General features: G+C 36.5%; 2 protein-coding genes across 2 annotated transcripts in view; both read left to right on the forward strand.

Annotated features, from left to right (window-relative positions):
• Nucleotides 1–2274, forward strand: part of LOC139697529 (uncharacterized) — a 98851-nt gene extending 96577 nt beyond the window's left edge. The window contains exon 8 of the mRNA XM_071596261.1: nt 282–2274. Coding sequence (XP_071452362.1) covers nt 282–533 — 252 coding nt within the window. The 3' untranslated portion in view covers nt 534–2274. The remainder of the gene's footprint in view (nt 1–281) is intronic.
• Nucleotides 2275–6293: 4019 nt separating this feature from the next.
• LOC139701268 (heat shock protein 27-like) lies at nt 6294–14184 on the forward strand. Its single transcript, XM_071599748.1, has 3 exons — nt 6294–6580; nt 8163–8600; nt 13582–14184. Exons 2-3 carry the CDS (start codon nt 8163–8165, stop codon nt 13702–13704), a joined length of 561 nt encoding a protein of 186 aa, XP_071455849.1. The 5' UTR covers nt 6294–6580; the 3' UTR covers nt 13705–14184.
• Nucleotides 14185–19514: the final 5330 nt, after the last annotated feature.

Consider the following 19514-nt stretch of genomic DNA (forward strand, 5'->3'; position numbering starts at 1 on the left):
AATCATGAAAGACAACATAAAGCTAATACTTATTAGAAGGGAAACATTGTATATATGCAATTTAAAGGAAATACTAGCTATATTCCTTGGTGACATCAAAATTTTAGGTATGTTCAATTTTTTTAGCAACAATGGGCAGGTATTTCAAAGATGCCTAATATAAGCTCATTATTATACAACTCATTAGCATTCAATTTCATTGTCGGTTATGTATCTTATTCTTAATTCCCATCTAAATTATATCTTAAGATATGATTTACATCTTTCCATTTGTCTTCCAGGTCAATTTAAGTAAAAAGAGAAAAAACCGAATGAGAAGTGATGAAGCAGCCATCATAGCACTGAGTAAATCTCGGAGCCAGTTCCTTCCAATACCACCCTGTCATTCTCATCATGCAGCAGCGCCTTCAGCATCAGCTATAGCAGTCCCACTACCATCTTCATCATCGATCACTCACCGCTGCCATCGGGACACAGATTCCCTAGTTGACCATGAGGCTGTGATTGTGTACGATGAACGCACAGCACTTTAACTGATTTTTCAAAAGTTTGTGGCAGTTTTCATTTTTCAAGTTAACAGCACAATAATAAAGATGAATTTTGGTGCCATTAACAGTACACAAAAACTATCTATCCAAACTTAATTATGGCTCGAAGGTTTCCACACAAATAATTTGGTACTGTTTTAAGGCATGCAAAGGAATTTCATCATATCATAATCAAAACCAGTAGGTATGTATCTTTCAACTTGGTAACAGAGAAATGGCTTTTGATAAAAGTTTCAGAAAATTAATTTATTTCATATATTATGAAGATATCCATTAACTTTATATTTGATGTGCTAAGCTTGTCTCAATGAGAGTTGGTAGTGAAAGTAATGCTATGGAAGAACTGCCCAAAGGTTTTTTCGATTAAAGATTATGCCTACACCTATATTAAATCGGTAAGCCTGTAACTTTTTTACATCAGTAGGCAGAAGAGGTATTTTTACATTTTAAAAAATAAAAGGTAATGGTATCACCTTCCACTGTCACTGCCAGCTTTCAGTAGAACAGGTAAAGTCATCTCTGTCCTAAAAATATTGACTTTAAAATAAGTGGAATAAAAACTTTATTTGAAATAAACAAAAGTAGATATGACTAAAGCATACTTGTTGATTCATGTAAGCTCATAATGAGCATTTTAAAGAGTGATCATTCCAAAGTTATATATCAAATGATTTACAGCCACACATTATGTACATAACATTACCAAGTGTCGACCTATTTTGGAAAATTAAGACTGGCATTAAAATGAACGCCATTGCCTTGGTAACATATAGTTCATCACAGAATATTACATAGGTGATGTAAAATATGGGTTGACCATTGTACCAGATCAAAATTAAAATTCTATTGATATTAGTGCACTGTATCATTTCAACAGGGGTAAGTATCACTTCGAGATTATTATGCCTCCTGCAGGTAAATCAGTTAAACTTTGCGAAATATTTTGGTGAAATATGAAACTTATGTATGATAAAATCAACAAATACTTGAAAAATTTAATTTTCAATGGTTTTCACTTGATGAGGGGGATTTTTAACTCTTTTACTTAAGGAGTTTTAAGAAATAACAACATTTATGAGCATGTTCTTTTATTCTTAATGTGATGAAAGAGCTTTGTAGTTAATTTGCATAAGAATTAAAACTAAATTTAAATGGTAAAATAAAAATGTTTAGCACAATGATTCAATGAACACAATAAAAAAATCATCCCTCACCAGTGAAACAAACTTGGCATAAAAACAGTAAAACATCTTTAGTTAAATATTATGGAGAACTGAATTCCTCTCATTAAAAGGGAAGTGTCAAGTACTTTATACTGAAAGTTTTTCCACATGATACAATTAACATCATGTAAAAAAATAATCTGATATTTACTTGTATTAATTCTAGTCATTACATTCGTATCATGAGATTTTTAAGAAAACATAATGTTTTTACATTGCAATAGTCCCAATGAGTGTTTTGGGGATTGTATAAATGATGTCTTTCTTGATAAAGCTTTTTGTAAACATTGACTTTTGTGATAGAAAAATTGTTGAACATGAGAATGGCTTGTTAATATAGTGACTTCTGAATAGTGAAGCAGTCTGAATGTTGCAATTTTGTTATTCGAATTGACTGTGATGAATACCTACTGCACAACAGAGGTTTTGAGAGTCAGAACTTGGTGTTTTAATTACTATAAGCTGTATTGCCCTGTGATAGAAGTTGGTACATAATATTAAACCATTTTCTGAGTGACTTAAGTCTTTTTATTACTTACGTATTTTTATCTAATCGCAAACCTTAAATTTTGATTAAATATTTTTCATTTATTCCTCTTGTAAGAATATTCCTACTGTAATTTTAAGTAGCCTGCATCTAGCTACTGCGTTAAATACCTTAGACCTCAGATTTTCCTTCGTGTTTTCCCATCACATCTGTTTTTACATAATTTACTCTGTTATAAGTAATTTCCAGTTCACTTTTTTCTTCATGCAACTTGAAGCAAATCCTTTCCCCATATTTTGTTATTGCCAATCCTAATCATTCAAAATGTTTCTCCAAAAATACCCAAATAGTTTTAACCTATCTTTCAATACAGGCATATCAATGACCATTCTAGCTCTAATGTTTTGTGGAAAATATTCTCTTGTATTTGTGATCCATTCCTAAATGCACCAAATGTATTATATCTTCTGAAAATAATCTTGTTAGAAATGGACATTCCAAATCATATCCACAAAAATGCAGGCTTGATAAGAATTGGAACAAATTAATCAAACTTGTTAATCTCTCTCCAAGGACATAGTAAATTCACTTGGCCCTTAATACCAGCACCCCTCTTAAGGAAATATTTTAAACAACCTGCACTATCTATCTGAATATTCTCATATTTTAATTAAAATATATGACATTGTATACTTTTGACATGCCTGTAATTTATTTCCATTGAATATTTTCCCAATTTAAATGGCTCATTCATCTTTTTAGCAATTCTTTTTTTCATTTTTTTCATCAGACTAGATAATCTCCATGTTTAATTAAAATGATTTTCTAACCCCCAATTTCCTTTGCAAAGTATAATGCGGATATGTAATGAGTGTTGGATAGCATTTCTGCCACACTCCGCTTCCCATTTTTACATTATATCCTCAAACCAATCCTTGCTTAATTATTTGTGTCAAGTGCAAGTTACATAAAGTCTATCTAGTCACCAACTTTCAGCGATTATTTTCTAACTTTAATTCACTTCCAAGTAAATTATCATTTCCCATAAATTTGCCTCTATTTCCAATCCTTTATCCCCAGCCTTACTTAAATGTCCAGTATCTTTTCCCCTCAATGATGATCTCTCTATCTGAAGACTTATCAGTCCAAGGGTACTGCAGTGGATGACTACTGATCGGAAGACCTGGGTTTGATTTTAGGCAATGCCTCTTTGGAAACCCTCAGCTTTACCCAAGCTGTTTGATTTTTTGGGTGCATTACACACACACACGTATATGTGTGTGTGTGTGTGTGTATATATATTTTATTTATTAGGTAATCTACCGGATAAGGTAGGTTTTTGGATGGACGTAATTACTAATTAAATAATTTGTGGCCCCTAGCAAAACACAACATCCTACTCTACATCAGGTCCCTCTTCAGCTCCGAGTACTTTCTTCCTCCCTTCATCCCGTCCAACATCCCTATCCTGTTCCTTCCCTTTCCTCGTTTGCCTAACATTCTCCCCTCAATTACAGTCTTCAACATCCCGCTGCCGGTCAATACGCCCTTCATCCATTTTTCCTGCCTCCATAGGATTTCTCCCAACAAATCCCTCTCCTTGCCTACCATACCTAGTACTTCCTCATTTGTTTTCCTTTCGGTCCATTTCACCTTCTCCATTCTTCTCCACACCCACATTTCAGAAGCCTCTAATCTACTTCTATCATTCTGCTTCAGTGCCCATGTTTCCGCACCGTACATAACTACGCTTCATATCAAAGTTTTGACAAGTCTTTTCTTAATATCCTTACTCAATGTCCCTATCATTGATTCATTACTGTGTTTTATTTTTTTTATCATCTATTTCCTCTTTTATATATTTATCTCTTGGGAGTATCCATGGTATTGTATTAAGACAATAACCCTCTGAACTCCTATTAAAGACACATGTATGCTCCACTCCCAGTCCTCACACCTATAACATAACATGGTTGAAAACAGCATGAAATTACCTCATCTAATGAAAAATAGTAATTCTGAAAAATTACATACAGATATATTTTTAAAAGTGAATACCAATGAATTCATTGGTATTCATTTTGGTATTCATTGGTATTCATTTTGGTATTCATTGGTATTCATTTTGGTATTCATTGGTATTCATTTTGGTATTCATTAGTATTTACTCCAATTCTATAAAATATTATAGAAGATTCAATTAGAGGGACTTAATATCCTGTACCAGTGTGCTATTGGGATCATGCTGGTTAACAAGTTTGAATTGGTGTACAAAATGTCCTAGGTAAGGCCACATGATGAATTGGTATTGTTCTCCTATAAACTTACTGGCTTCCCACCCTAAGGGCGCGGGTTCAAGTCCCGGCGGTGTTGAATATTTTTCAGAGGTATCTCGATCCCTACTTGAGGTGCTCTGTGGAGGGCACTTTGAGTGAGTACGGCATCCGTCAGATGGGACGTTAAACTGCGGACCCCTTGGCGCCTTTTGTAAAGAGTAGGCTAATGCCGACGCCAGGTTTCTCTCCACCCTTCATCCTTTCCTGTCCATCCCCTACGGCGCAAATGACCTCAGCTGTCGGTCGCCTCCCCTAAAAACTACTACTACTACTCCTATAAACTTTGGAAGGGGCAAAGGTTTGTCACTTGTAGTTGAAAACAGTATCAGACTTTAAAAAGTATTAATGTTATATTTTTTTAATTTTATTCAAAACTGTAATGAAAAATAATAAAAACTGGTATTACTATTAATGAGAAAATTTCCAGATTACCTTAATCAGTTGATCACAAAGCAGGGAAAGCAGTGATCAGTAACTGACAACAGATGCAGAGGATGGCCTACGTGCACTGCATTCATGATATATTATAGCTTACACAAGTTGAAAATTGTAAAAATAGAGTGGAATCGATTGAATTAAATACATGTCTACATAGTTTTGTTGATATCCGAGGATAAAGATATGCCGTTACTTAATAGCATTGTCATGGGTAATACTTAATAAGTTAATTAAGCCTATGGGGGTGCATTTTTATAATATTGGTGGTGCATATTTCATCCTGTACTGGGCAACATGTCTAATGCCAGTGCATTCCTTCTTCCCACAGACAATATAGGATAGCAACTCTGAGGTTATAGACAGCAAAAATTCCACTTCCCACACTCAGCGTCTAGGTAATAATTAGTTCTCCTCAATTGCTTTGTTTTTCAGTTTCCCCGTCCATCCCTCATCTCTCTCTGTGGGGAGACCCTCCCGCTATCTACAGTGTTGGGTCACATTCCCTATGTTCTTGGGGGAGGAGACGGTTGCATGTTGCAAGTCCACGTTGTAGTGGAATTTCGCCTTCTTACTTTTCAAATTCTAGCTTGCACATTATTGGATAAATTTATTACTGTACTCTTAACGTGCAACGTTTGTTAATAGTATATGTATTTGCACGCGTGTAAGTTTAAAGGATTTGTACGTGAATGTATACGCCACTGTGGGAATAGGTTTTCATGGATGTGTTGAATTTGCATCTGGTTTTGTTCTTTTGGGTGGTGACAACACCATCTACATGTAAATAATACCCCGCAGAGATATTATTTAGAAGTGGATTCCAAGAGACGTTCGAAGAAAACTCAATAGTGATCGCTCGGATGGTCATTTTTTTATATTCATCTGAACAATGTCTAGAATTGGGGCGAAAAATCGTTTCAGGGAACACTCTCTCTTCATATAGAGAATAAAGCTTTTTTGGCGGTTGTTCACGAAATATTACCTAAACTGCAATGGTTCTTCTAATGTTTTCGTTATAATTTTACACCCTATGTAAATCTCATGTGGATATTTCTCAATTACGAGGGAATTCCTTTAACAGAATATCTTTGTGCAATTATATCCCGCCAAGTTTTTGCCATGCCAAAATATTTAGCCCAAAGAGCGATGAGTAACGATGACAACATTCGTAATCAAATCCAATGACGCAAATCTCCCACCTTCCCGCTCTCACTTGGTTTATGACCTCCACTCCAGCTGATTCCAGAACATTCTAGTCCTTCCATTATCATTTCGAAGCAGTACCCCATGCTCATGGCGGTTCCTGAATAATCGCGAACATTCCAGTCCGAGACGTCCAGACCAAACGTTCCAAAAAGTCAATTTGCTGGTTGAGAGGCACCTGGCGTGGGAACTCCACACTTCTTCAGATTCCTATATATTCCTATCGCCCAGTTAGTGCGTATTCAAAACACTAAGGGGAATTCGCTGAGACGCAGGAGAAAAGAAGTACATCTACCCCGAAGTGAGCAAGTTGTATTGTACGGGGCATCAGTGACCACTATTAAGGTTAGAAGTCAACATAATCTGTTACCACTGGAATAGTTGATTTACTTTCAGCTCTATTACAACACATTCGCGATGAGTGTACCAAATGCACTTGGTATTGAAAAGGCATAACTTCTCGTAGGAAAAACATCTCGTGCTCATATTTGGACAATTTGTATTTGCCTGAAAGATCGTACATATACCGCTCTGAACTGCAGTGTGTAACGTTACTCCATCTCTTCAACTGTAGGTCGTTCTTCTACCATAGAAACTCGCCCGGCTTGCATAGCAACGCATAAGGGTGGTATTCCGATATATTTATGTATTGCGTAATGATGTCTTTTATTCCAGTATCTTTCCGATCATTTATTTATAAATGTCGTTTCAGTCGTAACTCTCGAGTACTTCTTCACGTATCATTGCTGTGGAATTAGTATGCTTTGAAAACAGTGCAATCACAGGTTAGACTTGAAAACCCTTGTGCAATTAGAATAGGGTTAGTGAACAAGTTATGAAATCTTGTCTCATCATCTTTAAGGGGCATATCATGGGCCCTTTGGTATGTCCCTTAAGACAGAAGGGATGCTCCGGACTATCATCTTTAAGGGAAATATCAGGATTCTGGGTATTGGGTAGTCAATTAACATACTAGCTTGAGTAAAGGAGAAACATAATCACTGTTAAGTTTGAATGATAAATATAGAGTAGCTATGTATGAAAATGCTAATTTTTCTGAACAAAATTCACAAGTGATCATTGATGCACTAAGATAGGGATAGTATAATGGTGTATATTCCCTGCCTTCTGTCTGTGAAAAAAAGCCTTACTAAAGTCTCGTCAATTTAATAGCATCCTTTTAAAGCTTCAGTGGAGAGATAAAATCAGATTGTGGTGCATAGAAAATGACAGCTGCATAACTAAGTTTCATTTGCCCTAAAATTGTCAAAGAGAAAAATGCTGTTTTGAAGAGTCATCATTTTGTGGGAATGGAAAAATAGTATCCCCCCCCTCATTATTTTTAGACCAAGAACTGCCAGTGTATTATGGTCAGTTTGATAGCTCAACAAGTAGGAAGTAAATGAATGTGTTCTTATTAGTTGATTTAATTGACTAAATGAGTTAACAGCGGCTGGGTGTATCTGAAACTTTTTTTCATTGTGTATCATGTGAAGTGAATTTTGGATCACGATGTAAATATTGATCTCCTCTTTGCTCTGTGCTAACTCTTCATTCGTCCATTTCATCTAATCTGCATTCGGTAAAATTTGAAAACAAAGAGAAGTACGTATTTATTCATGTTTTGTATGCTTGCAGGCCAGAATTATTCAATATTTGGGATATTTTATTTGAGATTCTTCTGTGGAGTAAGCAAAGATTCCCTCGGGGTTTGGCCAGGGTGCAAGTTCTTCACCCCAACTTGGTTCTACTACTATGGGCGCCTGGGCTGGCAAATAGGAAGTTGGAGTGCATTGACACTATTTAAATGTTAACAAAAATTATGATAATGGAAAGAGAACTCCATCAAATTTTGCTTAGGCGGTCAAAATTTCAAAACCATGATGCCTCATTAAACTTAACATAGCCTTTTTTCTCCTTCATGCAGATGGCATTCTTCCCTTTTAAAATCTCACCAATGGACTCTGTGGAAGCAATGCAGAACTGCTTTCAGCGTTTGGAGCAAGATTCCCACCAATACATGGCAATGGGAATGCCCACAATGGCGCAAGCACGAGCACAATCCAGACGCTGTAGGCAGTGGCCTCACACTCCTAGCCAACAGGCTGGTGCACCCAATGGCCAAAATGCTGATGGAGTCTTCCACATCAATTTGGATGTCCAGGAATTTCATCCTGATGAGCTCTCAGTGAAAATGGTGAATGATCAGATAATCGTAGAGGGTAATCATGAAGAAAGGGAGTTTGGGAGAGTATCTGCAGCTCGCCATTTTGTTCACAACTACTCTGTTCCAGAAGGTATAAAATTTGAAGACATCACTTCATTCTTATCTCCTGATGGAATCCTCACTCTTAGTGCTCCCAAGGTAAGCCATAATTATTTCCATTAATCGTATACAATGACTGCCTCCAATTTCTTGAGTTTAAGTCGAGCCTTAGGTCTTCATGGTGAATTAAAATTTAGCATCTTTCTAATATCTAATTTGGTCATAAAAGTAATCGGGATGCATTTTAAATTTCTTTGAGAGTTATGATGAATGTGAGTTGTGTGGTTGTTCAATGAAAAAGCATCACGCTACTCTCCCGAGGATGGAGGGATCTAATCAAGGTGATATCTTTAGCCATCCCATGTTAAATCCTTGTGTTCCTAGATGACAGAACTGAGTAAGGAAGTGTGTGTTACAGGGAAAAGGACTTGCTGTCCTAAAAACTCTGAATAAGTAAATTTCACATAGCATAGTTATTTGTCTGATGATGGTATACCTTTGGCTATCATACCAACCTGCAAATTGAATACAAGCCTAATGATGGCCAAACAAATGTTTACACTTTGATCAAGACTATGATAAATGGCTTTGATATTTTAGGGTATTTTTAAAAACAATAATGATGGTTTTAGGTAATTTTTCTACTTATTTTAAGTTTATGAATAGATTTAGAACATTTTATGCTGCACATGAAAATGACATGCAATTAGAGCTCTCTCTAAACAATAGCTTATGAATCTAGATCTTCATTTTGTAACTAATCTCAGCTGTTAAGTGTTTGTAGTATGTTTTATCCATTCTTACATCTGCCTATGTATAGATTATGTATAGCAAGGTGCTCAGATCGTTGCTACAATATTCAGACATGGTAGTCTTTATTATAAGGTAGGTTCTGGATGTACACCAGCCACCAAACAGTATAGCGGTAATTCCCTTTTCTCTCCTAATATATACAGTTTGCAGCAACATAACTTCCTTTTTAAAGGGGTTTTGCTTTATAAAAAAGGAAATTATGTTGCCGCACATTGTACAACCCAACATCCTCTTCTACAATAAGTCCCTCTTCAACTCCATACACTTCTTCCCTCCCTTCATTCCCTCCAGCATCCGTATCCTATTTATGCCCCTTCCTTGCTTGCCTATTATTGTACACTATCACAATCTTCAACACCCCATTGACAATCGATATGATCTGCATCCATTTTTCCTGTTTCTTTATGATTTCTGCCATGAATCCCCTCTCCTCCCCCACCATGCCTAGAACTTCCTCCTTTGTTTTCCTATCTGTCCACTTCATCGTCTCAATCCTGCAACCATGTTTCTGTGCCATGCATAACAATGCTCGTTATCAAAGTTTTAACGAGCCTTTTCTTAACATCCTTACCCAAGTATTCCATTCTTATATCTGCGCTTATGTGAGTAATTAATAACAAGGTGCTCAGATTGATACTATTAAAGTCAGAGCTGATAGTCTTTATCATTAGGTAGATTTTGGTATGTTTCTGTGCTGTACATAACTATTCTCCTTAGCTAAGTTTTAATGAGCCTTTTTTCATCATCCTTACTCTGCATCCCTGTCATCAATTCCCCCCTCCTTGCAAAAGCTTCTTTGCCTAATGCAATTCTTCTCCTTATGTCCCTACTACTATGACCATTTTGGTCCGAAACACTTCCAAAATATGTAAACTGTTCCACCTGCTTTAGTTTTTGCCCTCCTATTTTTACATTTATCTTAGCCTTTCTATTTCTGGAAAACTCCATAACTTTCATTTTATTCATTTATTCTTATCATATATATATTGCACTGACTTTCCAATGCATTCAGCAAATTGTGCTACCCCTTGGCTGAGAGACAAACTTAAGCTTGATCATCAGCAAACCTGATTTTATGAAGTCCCTGCTGAATTTCATTCCTATCTCCAGTTCTTCCCTTGCCTCTTTAACCATATTCTCTGCGTATTGATGTTGAAAATGGACATTGAAAAGCAGAGGTAATAATGGACAACCTTGCTTTACTCCTTTTTATAACCTTGCTTATCTGGACTCCTTACCTCCCACTTGCAACTGAGCAGTCAGAGGCATGTACTACAAGTTGAAGATCATTCTCCTAACACTCCAATCTACTCCTATTGTTTGCAATACATTCATTAAGTTTTCCCAATTATCTGTATCAAATGCCTTTTCCAAATCTACAAAACAGGGAGATGCATTTTGATTGTATCCTATGTTCCTCTCTATTAGTGATCACAAAACTGCAATGGCATCATGCATGCCTCTCCCCTTTTTGAACCCAAACTGATCATCCCCTGTGTACTCAATTGCTTTTTTCTCCATCCTCTTGATGATGACCCTGATACCCACTCAGCTACCTACAAAATAAAACTTACGGTTCTATAGTTTGCTCATAACATCACCTTTGCCTTTTTGAAAAAGGAACTGACATTGATCTGACACAGTCTGCCAGCCAAATTCATTTCTCATAAATGCTACGAATTCGTCCATGGATAATATTCCTATCACCTTTTCCTAAACCTTTAAGTCATTTCACGGGAATATTGTCAATCGATACTAAAGGATAGAAAGGGCATAGTGGAAATTGGAAGAAAGACTTGATTGTCAATTTCCTGAATGCCCTCTTTCTTGCTATCAAGTAAGCCTGGACCTAAGCTGTCCTCATATACACCATATTCCCTCTCTACGTCTAGCCTTGCTGGTCTAATGTTTTTAAAATACAGTTAGTTGAATATTATTTCCATCTCTCTTGGATCTTCCCTTGTTCAATTAATATTTTTCCCAAATTATCTCTGATTGTTAACAGGGATTATTTCCTCTTGCTTCCCAGCAGTGTTTTGGTCTTCGTGTGTAGCACACTAACTTCACCCTTCCTCTGCAAACTTACCATATCCTTGACGTGTCTTTTCCACCGTATTTATTTTGCTCTATTTGCTACCTATCTATTATTTAACTCTTTATAATTTCTTCTACCCAACTCTGTATTTACATTCTTCAATTTCTTTCACTCATCTATTTTTCTAATCATCTCATCTGTGATACATGGTTTCATAGTCCTTTTCCTACTAACAGCTCCTATAGTTTTTTTAGTGGTTTTTGATAACACTTTTTGATACATTCCAATTTTTTCTGTATAGTACTCTGCTTCCTTTCCTCGCTCATTATTTGCTCTACAGCCTGCTGATACTGCACCCTTATGAATCCAGTTAATCCTTCTACATTCCTTTTCCTAAATCACCTCCCCTGCCGTATCTTTTTGTCTTGGATACTACACTTCCTAATTACTCAGTTGTCATCAGAGTCCGCATCTACTCCCGGGAAACAGCAAATTGATCATGATGTTCCTAAATCTGTGCCTAACCATAATGTAATCTAACTGATACCTCTCGGAGTCATTTTCCATGTATAGCTACACCTTTTGTGGTGTCTTGTTGGTGAAGATGAAAGTCTTCTGCAGAACTCAAGTTGTCTCCTTGCAGAACTATCGAAAAAATTGCAGAAAATTTCCCCTTATTTCCAGTTAGATTATATAATGGTTTGGCATTGATTTAGGAACAGTAAGTTCAATTTGCAGTTTCTCAAGAACAGATGCAGACTCTAATCACAATTTAGAAGTTATGAAGTGTAGCATCTGATTTAAAAAGATTAAGCAGGGGAGACAGGTTAGGAAATAGAACGTAGAAGCATTGACTGAATTGACAGAGAAGGACCATCAGCAGGCTGTAGAGGAAGTCATGAGTGAGGGAAAGGAGCTGAGTACTATCAAGGAAAAATGGGAACATATTAAAAAAGGGATATCAAAAGCCACAAAATAAACTATTGGAACTGCTAATAGGAAGAGGACAAGGGAAAATGGGTTATGGACAAGATGGATGATTAGAAAGATAGGCGAGAGAAGAAAATGGAAGAATCTAAATACTGGGTTTGGTAGAAGGAAGTGCAAAAAGTAAAATAATTAATTGTGATGGATAAAAAATATGTAGAGGAAAAGAATCATGGTGGAAGAATTTGGAAAATTTTTAGAGTAAGAGTGAAATTAGCGCACTGTACAAGAAGGTTTAAAGTATGGCGAAGTAAGAAGGGAAAATCTGTGGTAAAAATTAGAGGTAATAGATAATAGTTGAAACAGAAAAGATCCAAGAGAGATGGAAGGAATATATAGAATTGTAAGGTAAAGAACTTAGTCCATCAAGATTAGACATAGAAAGAGAATATGAAGAAAGCTTGGGTCCAGGCTTGCTCGATGGTGAGATAGAAATGGCATTAATGGAAATGAAATGAGACCATGGGGATAGACAACATTCCTGCAGAATCATTTAAAGGTTTAAGAAAATGCGGATTGGAAAGAGTGAATAGAGAAAAACTAATGAATACATTGCAGGAAATAGATTGGAACGTGCAGGAATGTTGAGTAAGGTTTTAAGAAAAGGCTCATTAAAGCTTTGATATGGAGTTTAGTTATGTACAGTGTGGAAACAGGAGGAAGTTCTAGTTATGGTGGGGGAGGAGAGGGGATTGATGGCAGAAATCATTTGGAGACAGGATAAATGCATGCTGGGCATATTGATTGGCAATGGGGTGTTGAAGACTGTGATAGAAGGGAGAATGATAGGCAAGCAAAGAAGGGGCAGGAATAGGATAAGGATGTATTAAGAGAGGAAGAGGGGCTTATTGTAGAATAGGATGTTAGGCTGTGTTTGTTGGGAGAAAAAAGTGAATTTTTGCTGGACTATTTGGTAGCTTGTGTCCATCCAAAACCTACCTTAACCGGTAGAAATCCATATAGTAATAAAACCCTAAGTGAGATAGAGGAACCTGTCACCATTTTAAATCAAAATGACCTTAGCTGCCACAGGATCTAAAATGCGATTGCTTTCACCATTGCATGATTTATTCTTGTCTCATTCTTTAGTTAGAAAACTAATATCAAAAATAGAAGGCATTGAAGGTTTTTTCAATTCCTCCCATGCATTGCTTAGCCACCATTAGGGTTTACTGCAAACTGTCACTAAGCAAGTCAAATTTTCTTTTAGAGTTTAAAACAGCCTTACATTGATATACTTTATAGGTTCCGTCAAAGAGTGGAACTAAAGAGCAAATCATCCCTATCATTCTGGCTGGATCACCAGCAAACAAATCAGCAGCTAGCAAGCCATCATCCTCAAAGGACAATAGTGAATCAAAAGAATAAGTATTGTTTTAAAATTTTAAGTCTTTTTAAGACTTCCACTGGATCAGGCTCTACAAGTGTGCCAGAATTTTGGTGTGTCTTGTACTCAAGGCTTCTTCTGAATGTTTTCCCCTCAGAAACTATACAGACAATTAATTAATGGATTGTAGATTGAAATGTTGTTGTAAATTGAAAATATAAGTGAAAAACCGAAGAAGGTTTTGCACTGAAAATATACTTGGAAAGCACCAGATTTATGTAGTTGTTTAATTTGAACATTCTCTGTAATACTCTTGTGAATCTATGCATTCTTGAATTGCATATGGTGATAAATATTGCTGTTATTATTTGTTTTTAGAGCATGAATAAGCTCTATATTGACTGATAATTTATGGGAAATCTCATTTTTCATTTGAAAAAGTCAATGTTTATATTAATCTTGTATTCCATTAACTTTTTGAAAATGTATTACTTTTTAAATAAATGTATTTTTTTATCATATATTTATGTAATTATTAAAATACCTCATCCTTTGTGGATAAAATCATTTTAAAACAGAGTATCCCAGTGTTATGAATGCCAGTCTGTGTTCACAGAAAAGCTAAAAGAGATCTGTACAAAAACTATTTATTATTGCCATAAGGTCAAATTAACAAAAAAATAATTGAGGACTTAGATTCAGGAGAAAATATATCTTTTCTATTAATAAAATGCAAATGTTTTTGAAATGTGGAGCTCCTATAGTTTTTGATATGCTGAACACTTCAGTTATTGCCTGTAGGCTAAGCCTGCTTGTGGAATTTGTGAGGGTATAACTGATTCTTGGTTAAGATGAATTTCCAAATGAATCGTGTCCAGACATCCTTCCTAATCATCAATGGTGAAAAATGTGGATGAAACGTAAAGAAAAAAAGTGCAATTATCACCACGATTATTATTTCCTTTGGGTATGCCATAGTGAAAAGTTTTGGTATTATGCTGGCAATGAGTAGACTCTTAATATTGATAATTATATTTAATAAGTTTATTTTTAAAATCTTTTTTGATCTAGGCTTCTCAATATTGAAATTTTTAATGTTTTTATCTCATAGAAAGGATTCCTCAAAGAATTCAAAATACTTTGTAATGAAGTAATATTTATAAAGTGGGACTAGAAATTTTATAATTCTCGACAATATAAATGTTCCCTGCCCCCTTTTCTATGCACTATCCATTGACTGTCAATTCCTTGCTTATGACCATAATGACTCTAAGAGCATTGTCATTTCTCGTCAAATTTTATGGTTATTTAAATTATTCATACTCAATCCATCTTTCACTTCAAAAACTCCTTTTCCCCTATCTCTCCACTGGCAGCTAGAGTCTGTCTCTATGGAAATCTTGTGTCCTTTAACCCACTTCCTCTTTGTTGTCACACCCTCAGAAATCACATAGTTATTCTTTCCTTCCTTAAGGCCTGGAAGGGGAAATCACTCCCTAGAGCTACGCAATATCTCCCATCTCACAGTAAAATTGCGGCTAAAGATACTTCATGATTAGTTTTAAATAATGTAATATAATCAATCTCAGTTGTTTGATCGGTAAAAGTAGTAATCCCTCCATTCTAATTGCTCTATACTCCCTATGGTGTGTGAAAACATTAGGTTGCAGGTTCAGTTCCCTTTCCTTATGCCACCTGAATTATGGAAAAACTCTAAATTCTTGTGCATAAAAATCTTGTACCATAAATTCACACACAGCTTGGGTTAAGTTGGCCTAGATTTGAACACAAGCCAGTAACCAATTGCTCTCCTCACTTACTGCAACACCTTCACCTAATGGCTAAAATGAAAGTCATTTGCAGAATTTAAAGAGTGAATGAAATCATACATTTTTTAAATATGTACCGACTGGGCATATGTTTCAGCTCATTCAAGTCGTACCTACTATGTATACACATTGTTAGTCATCTCATAAACGAGGAGGGTTTTGTACAGGTGGTGGAAAAATCCACATGCGGGGGAAAAATCCTTGATGTCATGCTTGTGAGACCAACAAAGTGGGTGGGGGATGTAGATGTCCATCCAGGAATAAGTGACCATTCAGCTGTGCACATGTATCTAAACTGGGAGAGGGCTCACTTTAAGGGACTTGTAAACAAAAAGACAGTATGGCAATATAAACATGGTAATAGGGAAGGGTTCCAGACCTTTTAAAGGGAAAAGTATTCCGGATGGGTAAGTGGTGGGCAGAATGTAGAAGAAATCTGGAAAACATTTAAGGGGATAATGGAGGAAGGATATTTTCGGGACAAATAACTTTGCCCCAAAAAAAATTCTTAAAGAAAATACTGACCCAGAGTTCTACAACCCCAAAATCATATCCTTGAAGAAAAATCTAAGAGTGATTCATAAAAAACAGAACGAAAGCTCAGAATGGCTCATAAATTACAAAATATTAGTTTGCGAATTAAATAGAGAAAAGAAAATAGTCAAAGTAACTTACCTACGGAACACAATCATGAAAGATGATGGAAATAAATTTTAGAAGTACCTCCGGAGGAGGAATGACAACAGGGAAAACATAACAGCCTTAAAGAAAGAAGATGGAACGCTAATTGTAGACGATAAGGAAAAGGCTAATGCATTTAATAATTACTATGTAAGTGTATTTAAGGGGATGGTAAGCAAAATGGATTCTGAAGATACATCTCTGTGTACGTGACTCTTGGACGCAAAACAATATTATATACCAAAAGTATTAAAGCGACGAGTGCAGAAATTTCCAAAAGATTAGGAAAATGAGGGCAAATAAATCAAAAGGGCCTGATGGTATTTCAATTGTCTTGCTTTTTGGGTGGTGGTGTAGTTTCAAATTATATGAATCATTTATTTAATGTTACCTTTAAAAATAATGACCTGCCAAATGCTTGGAAGGAGGCATATGTTTAACCAATTTTCAAAGGAGGAGATACGGCACGTTGATAATTATAGACCGGTAAGCTTGACATTGGTTGTATGCAAGCTATTAGAAAAGATAATTGGTCATTATCTCTGGCATTTGTGGGAGAGTGAGAATTGGTTGTACAGTCGCCAATATGGTTTCAGAAAAGGGCACTTTTGCGAAACTCAGCTATTAGGGTTCTGCTAAGAAATGTTCAACTCTATGGTTGCAGGAATAGAAGTGGATGCCATAATAGCCAAACTGTCAATACCTTTGACAAAGTTTACCACAATCGCTTAATGCTTAAGATGGGCTACACACAGATAGAAGAGTAATCTCTTAGGTCAAAAATTTCATGGAAGGTCGAACACAATGGCTCAAATTAGGAGAAGTGTATTCTGAAAAAAAGAGGGTAACATGCAGAGTCCCACAAGGAAGTGTTTGGCCTGCTCTTGTTGTTAATCTATAGTATATAAATGATCTCTCAGTAAATATTAACTCTCAGATAAGACTTTTTGCAGACGACTGCACTCTCTACAGGATAATCAAGAATGACAGCGACCACGATATACTGCATAGGGACATTAATAAAATTGCCGATTGGGTGACAAATAATGGGATGGATATTAATGTTAGCAAATGCAAATCCATAGGTGTATATTTAACCAAGGATTTAGGATTGGGGCTAAACGTGGAATACATTGTTAAGAAAGCTTTCAAAATTCTTCATTGGGTGATGAGACACCTCAAAGGGAGCATTAGAGCCACTACGGAAAAGGCATATAAGACCAATTTTAGAGTACTCATCACTTGTATGGGACCCGCACGAAGAAGGACATATCAAAAAACTCGAAAAGGTACAATGAAAGGCTGCCCAATATGAGCTGGGGAAGCGTAGGAGGATGGAGAGTGTCTGAAATGTAAAAAACGCTGGGCTGGGAACCTTTACAAAGTAGAAGAAAATTAAGCAGACTTTATGGAATGTTCCACATTCTGTAGGGAGAGAAAGCTTGAGCAGAACTAAGGAAAGAGGCAAGAAATCCAAATTTTATAGGGAGAAATGATCACCAATTCAAGTTAAAATGCCGGGCATAAAAAACGAATTAAAAAATTTTCTTTCCCAAATAAAACAATTGTTGATTGGAACACCTTTCCTGCAAAACTATCGAAGCCCTTTCCTAACAGAGTGAATACTTTAAGAAAAGATGTAAGCAATTTATGTAATAATTTGATTGATGTGTTGTGTAAAATTATATGTAACAGCTTAATTTTTTATTTTTTTCTTGTGTATTGATTGAAGTAAATGAGATGGGGATTTTCTTGTTTTGTGTTGGGGATTTGTGTTTGGAAGTTACCTTTAAGTGTACTTTTTTACCTGTATACTGACTGATTTTATTTATTATCTTTTGTGATTACTTGTGACTTGTGTGCCGCCTGACATTGTCTATCTGTACTTGTAAATTTTAATAATAATAGAATTCTACTACCAGGTGTGCCTGATGATGAGGCTCACATTAAATGAAGTCTTTCACAAAAACATCATTAATGATGTTGAAGTGGATTCAAAAAGTCAACAACATCCATTGATGTTGGGAGCAGCTCTGTGCCCATCATGTAGCCCAGCATTTTGTGGCTTCCATTTTATTTCCTGTGGGTCCATTGTAGTATTGATCATACTTGTACCTAGTGGTTCAGATTGGTAGTTTCAGCTTGTGGCAGTAATGCAACAAGTCTGGCAACTTAGGGAGGCTAAAGTGTAGGAAAATGCTTGCTCTGTGTTGCTCATGAAGCAACGCACCACAAGTTAAGAGTAGTAACAATCCTGCCAACCTCCACTTTCCCTCCACTCCCACAGGTTGTTGTGAAGCTGTGCGAATTGATCACACTGTTCCTGAATCTGTGCCTAACCATAATATAATCTAACTGATACCTTTCTGAGTCACCATGTCATTTCCATGAATCCCTACGCCTTTTGTGGTGTCTAAACCAAGTGTTGGTGATTACTAAACCCTGTCTTCTACAGAACTCGATTGCTTTCTCTCTGCGGAAGAACCTGACCATAGCCCCAACCTCATCACCATCTCTTCCTGCGCCTATTGTCGCATTCCAATCCCCCATCACTATCAAATGTTTCCCTCCGGGAACACCCGCGATTATGTCCTCTAACTGATCATATATCCTATCGACTTCTTCCTCCTTATGATATATGTGTTTGCATGAGTGTTAGATGAAGGGATTTGCGCATGAGTGTGTGCGCTGCTGTGGGTGTAATTTTCAATGTTGTTGTTTTTGCATGAGGTATTGTTATCTTTTACGGGTGGTGGCCTAGCACCCCCCGCCACACGCCCTTGCGGCGGCTTGCGGGGTATTATGTAGATGTATGATTGCTCGGTGGCATGTATACCCGAACAGTGACTACATAAGTTCGTCGGTTCTGCTTTTATCTCAGCCAGTAATATTCTATTCATTGCTTTCTCTATGTTGATGACACATCTTCCTGCCTTTTTATTCAATAGCACGGTAAACCCTCGTTGGCCCTCGTTCCCTCCGCTGTATATTACTCTATATATATATATATATATATATATATATATATATATATATATATATATATATATATCACTCCAGTTATCCCCGCTGTTTCCATCTCACCTCGCATAGACCTAAAATATCTACATTTCCTTTTTCTTCTCGCTTTATATTCTCTCCTTCCCTCAATATTGTCCTAACATTCCAAGCTCGTATTCGAACTAATTTGGTCTTTTTTTGCGTCTTCTGTTCTGCTGCTGTCGGTTTTCTTTTGCAAGGGTTTCGTGAGAAGACGACCGCGGAGGCATTGCCTCTCCCGCTGCCGGGCACGGCACATGGTCGATTGGACCGATTCCCGTCGTCGCCAGGACTCATATTAT

This window comes from Hetaerina americana, unplaced genomic scaffold (assembly GCF_022747635.1).
Source record: "Hetaerina americana unplaced genomic scaffold, ioHetAmer1.1.p SCAF_1, whole genome shotgun sequence".
NCBI classification, from domain to species: domain Eukaryota; kingdom Metazoa; phylum Arthropoda; class Insecta; order Odonata; family Calopterygidae; genus Hetaerina; species Hetaerina americana.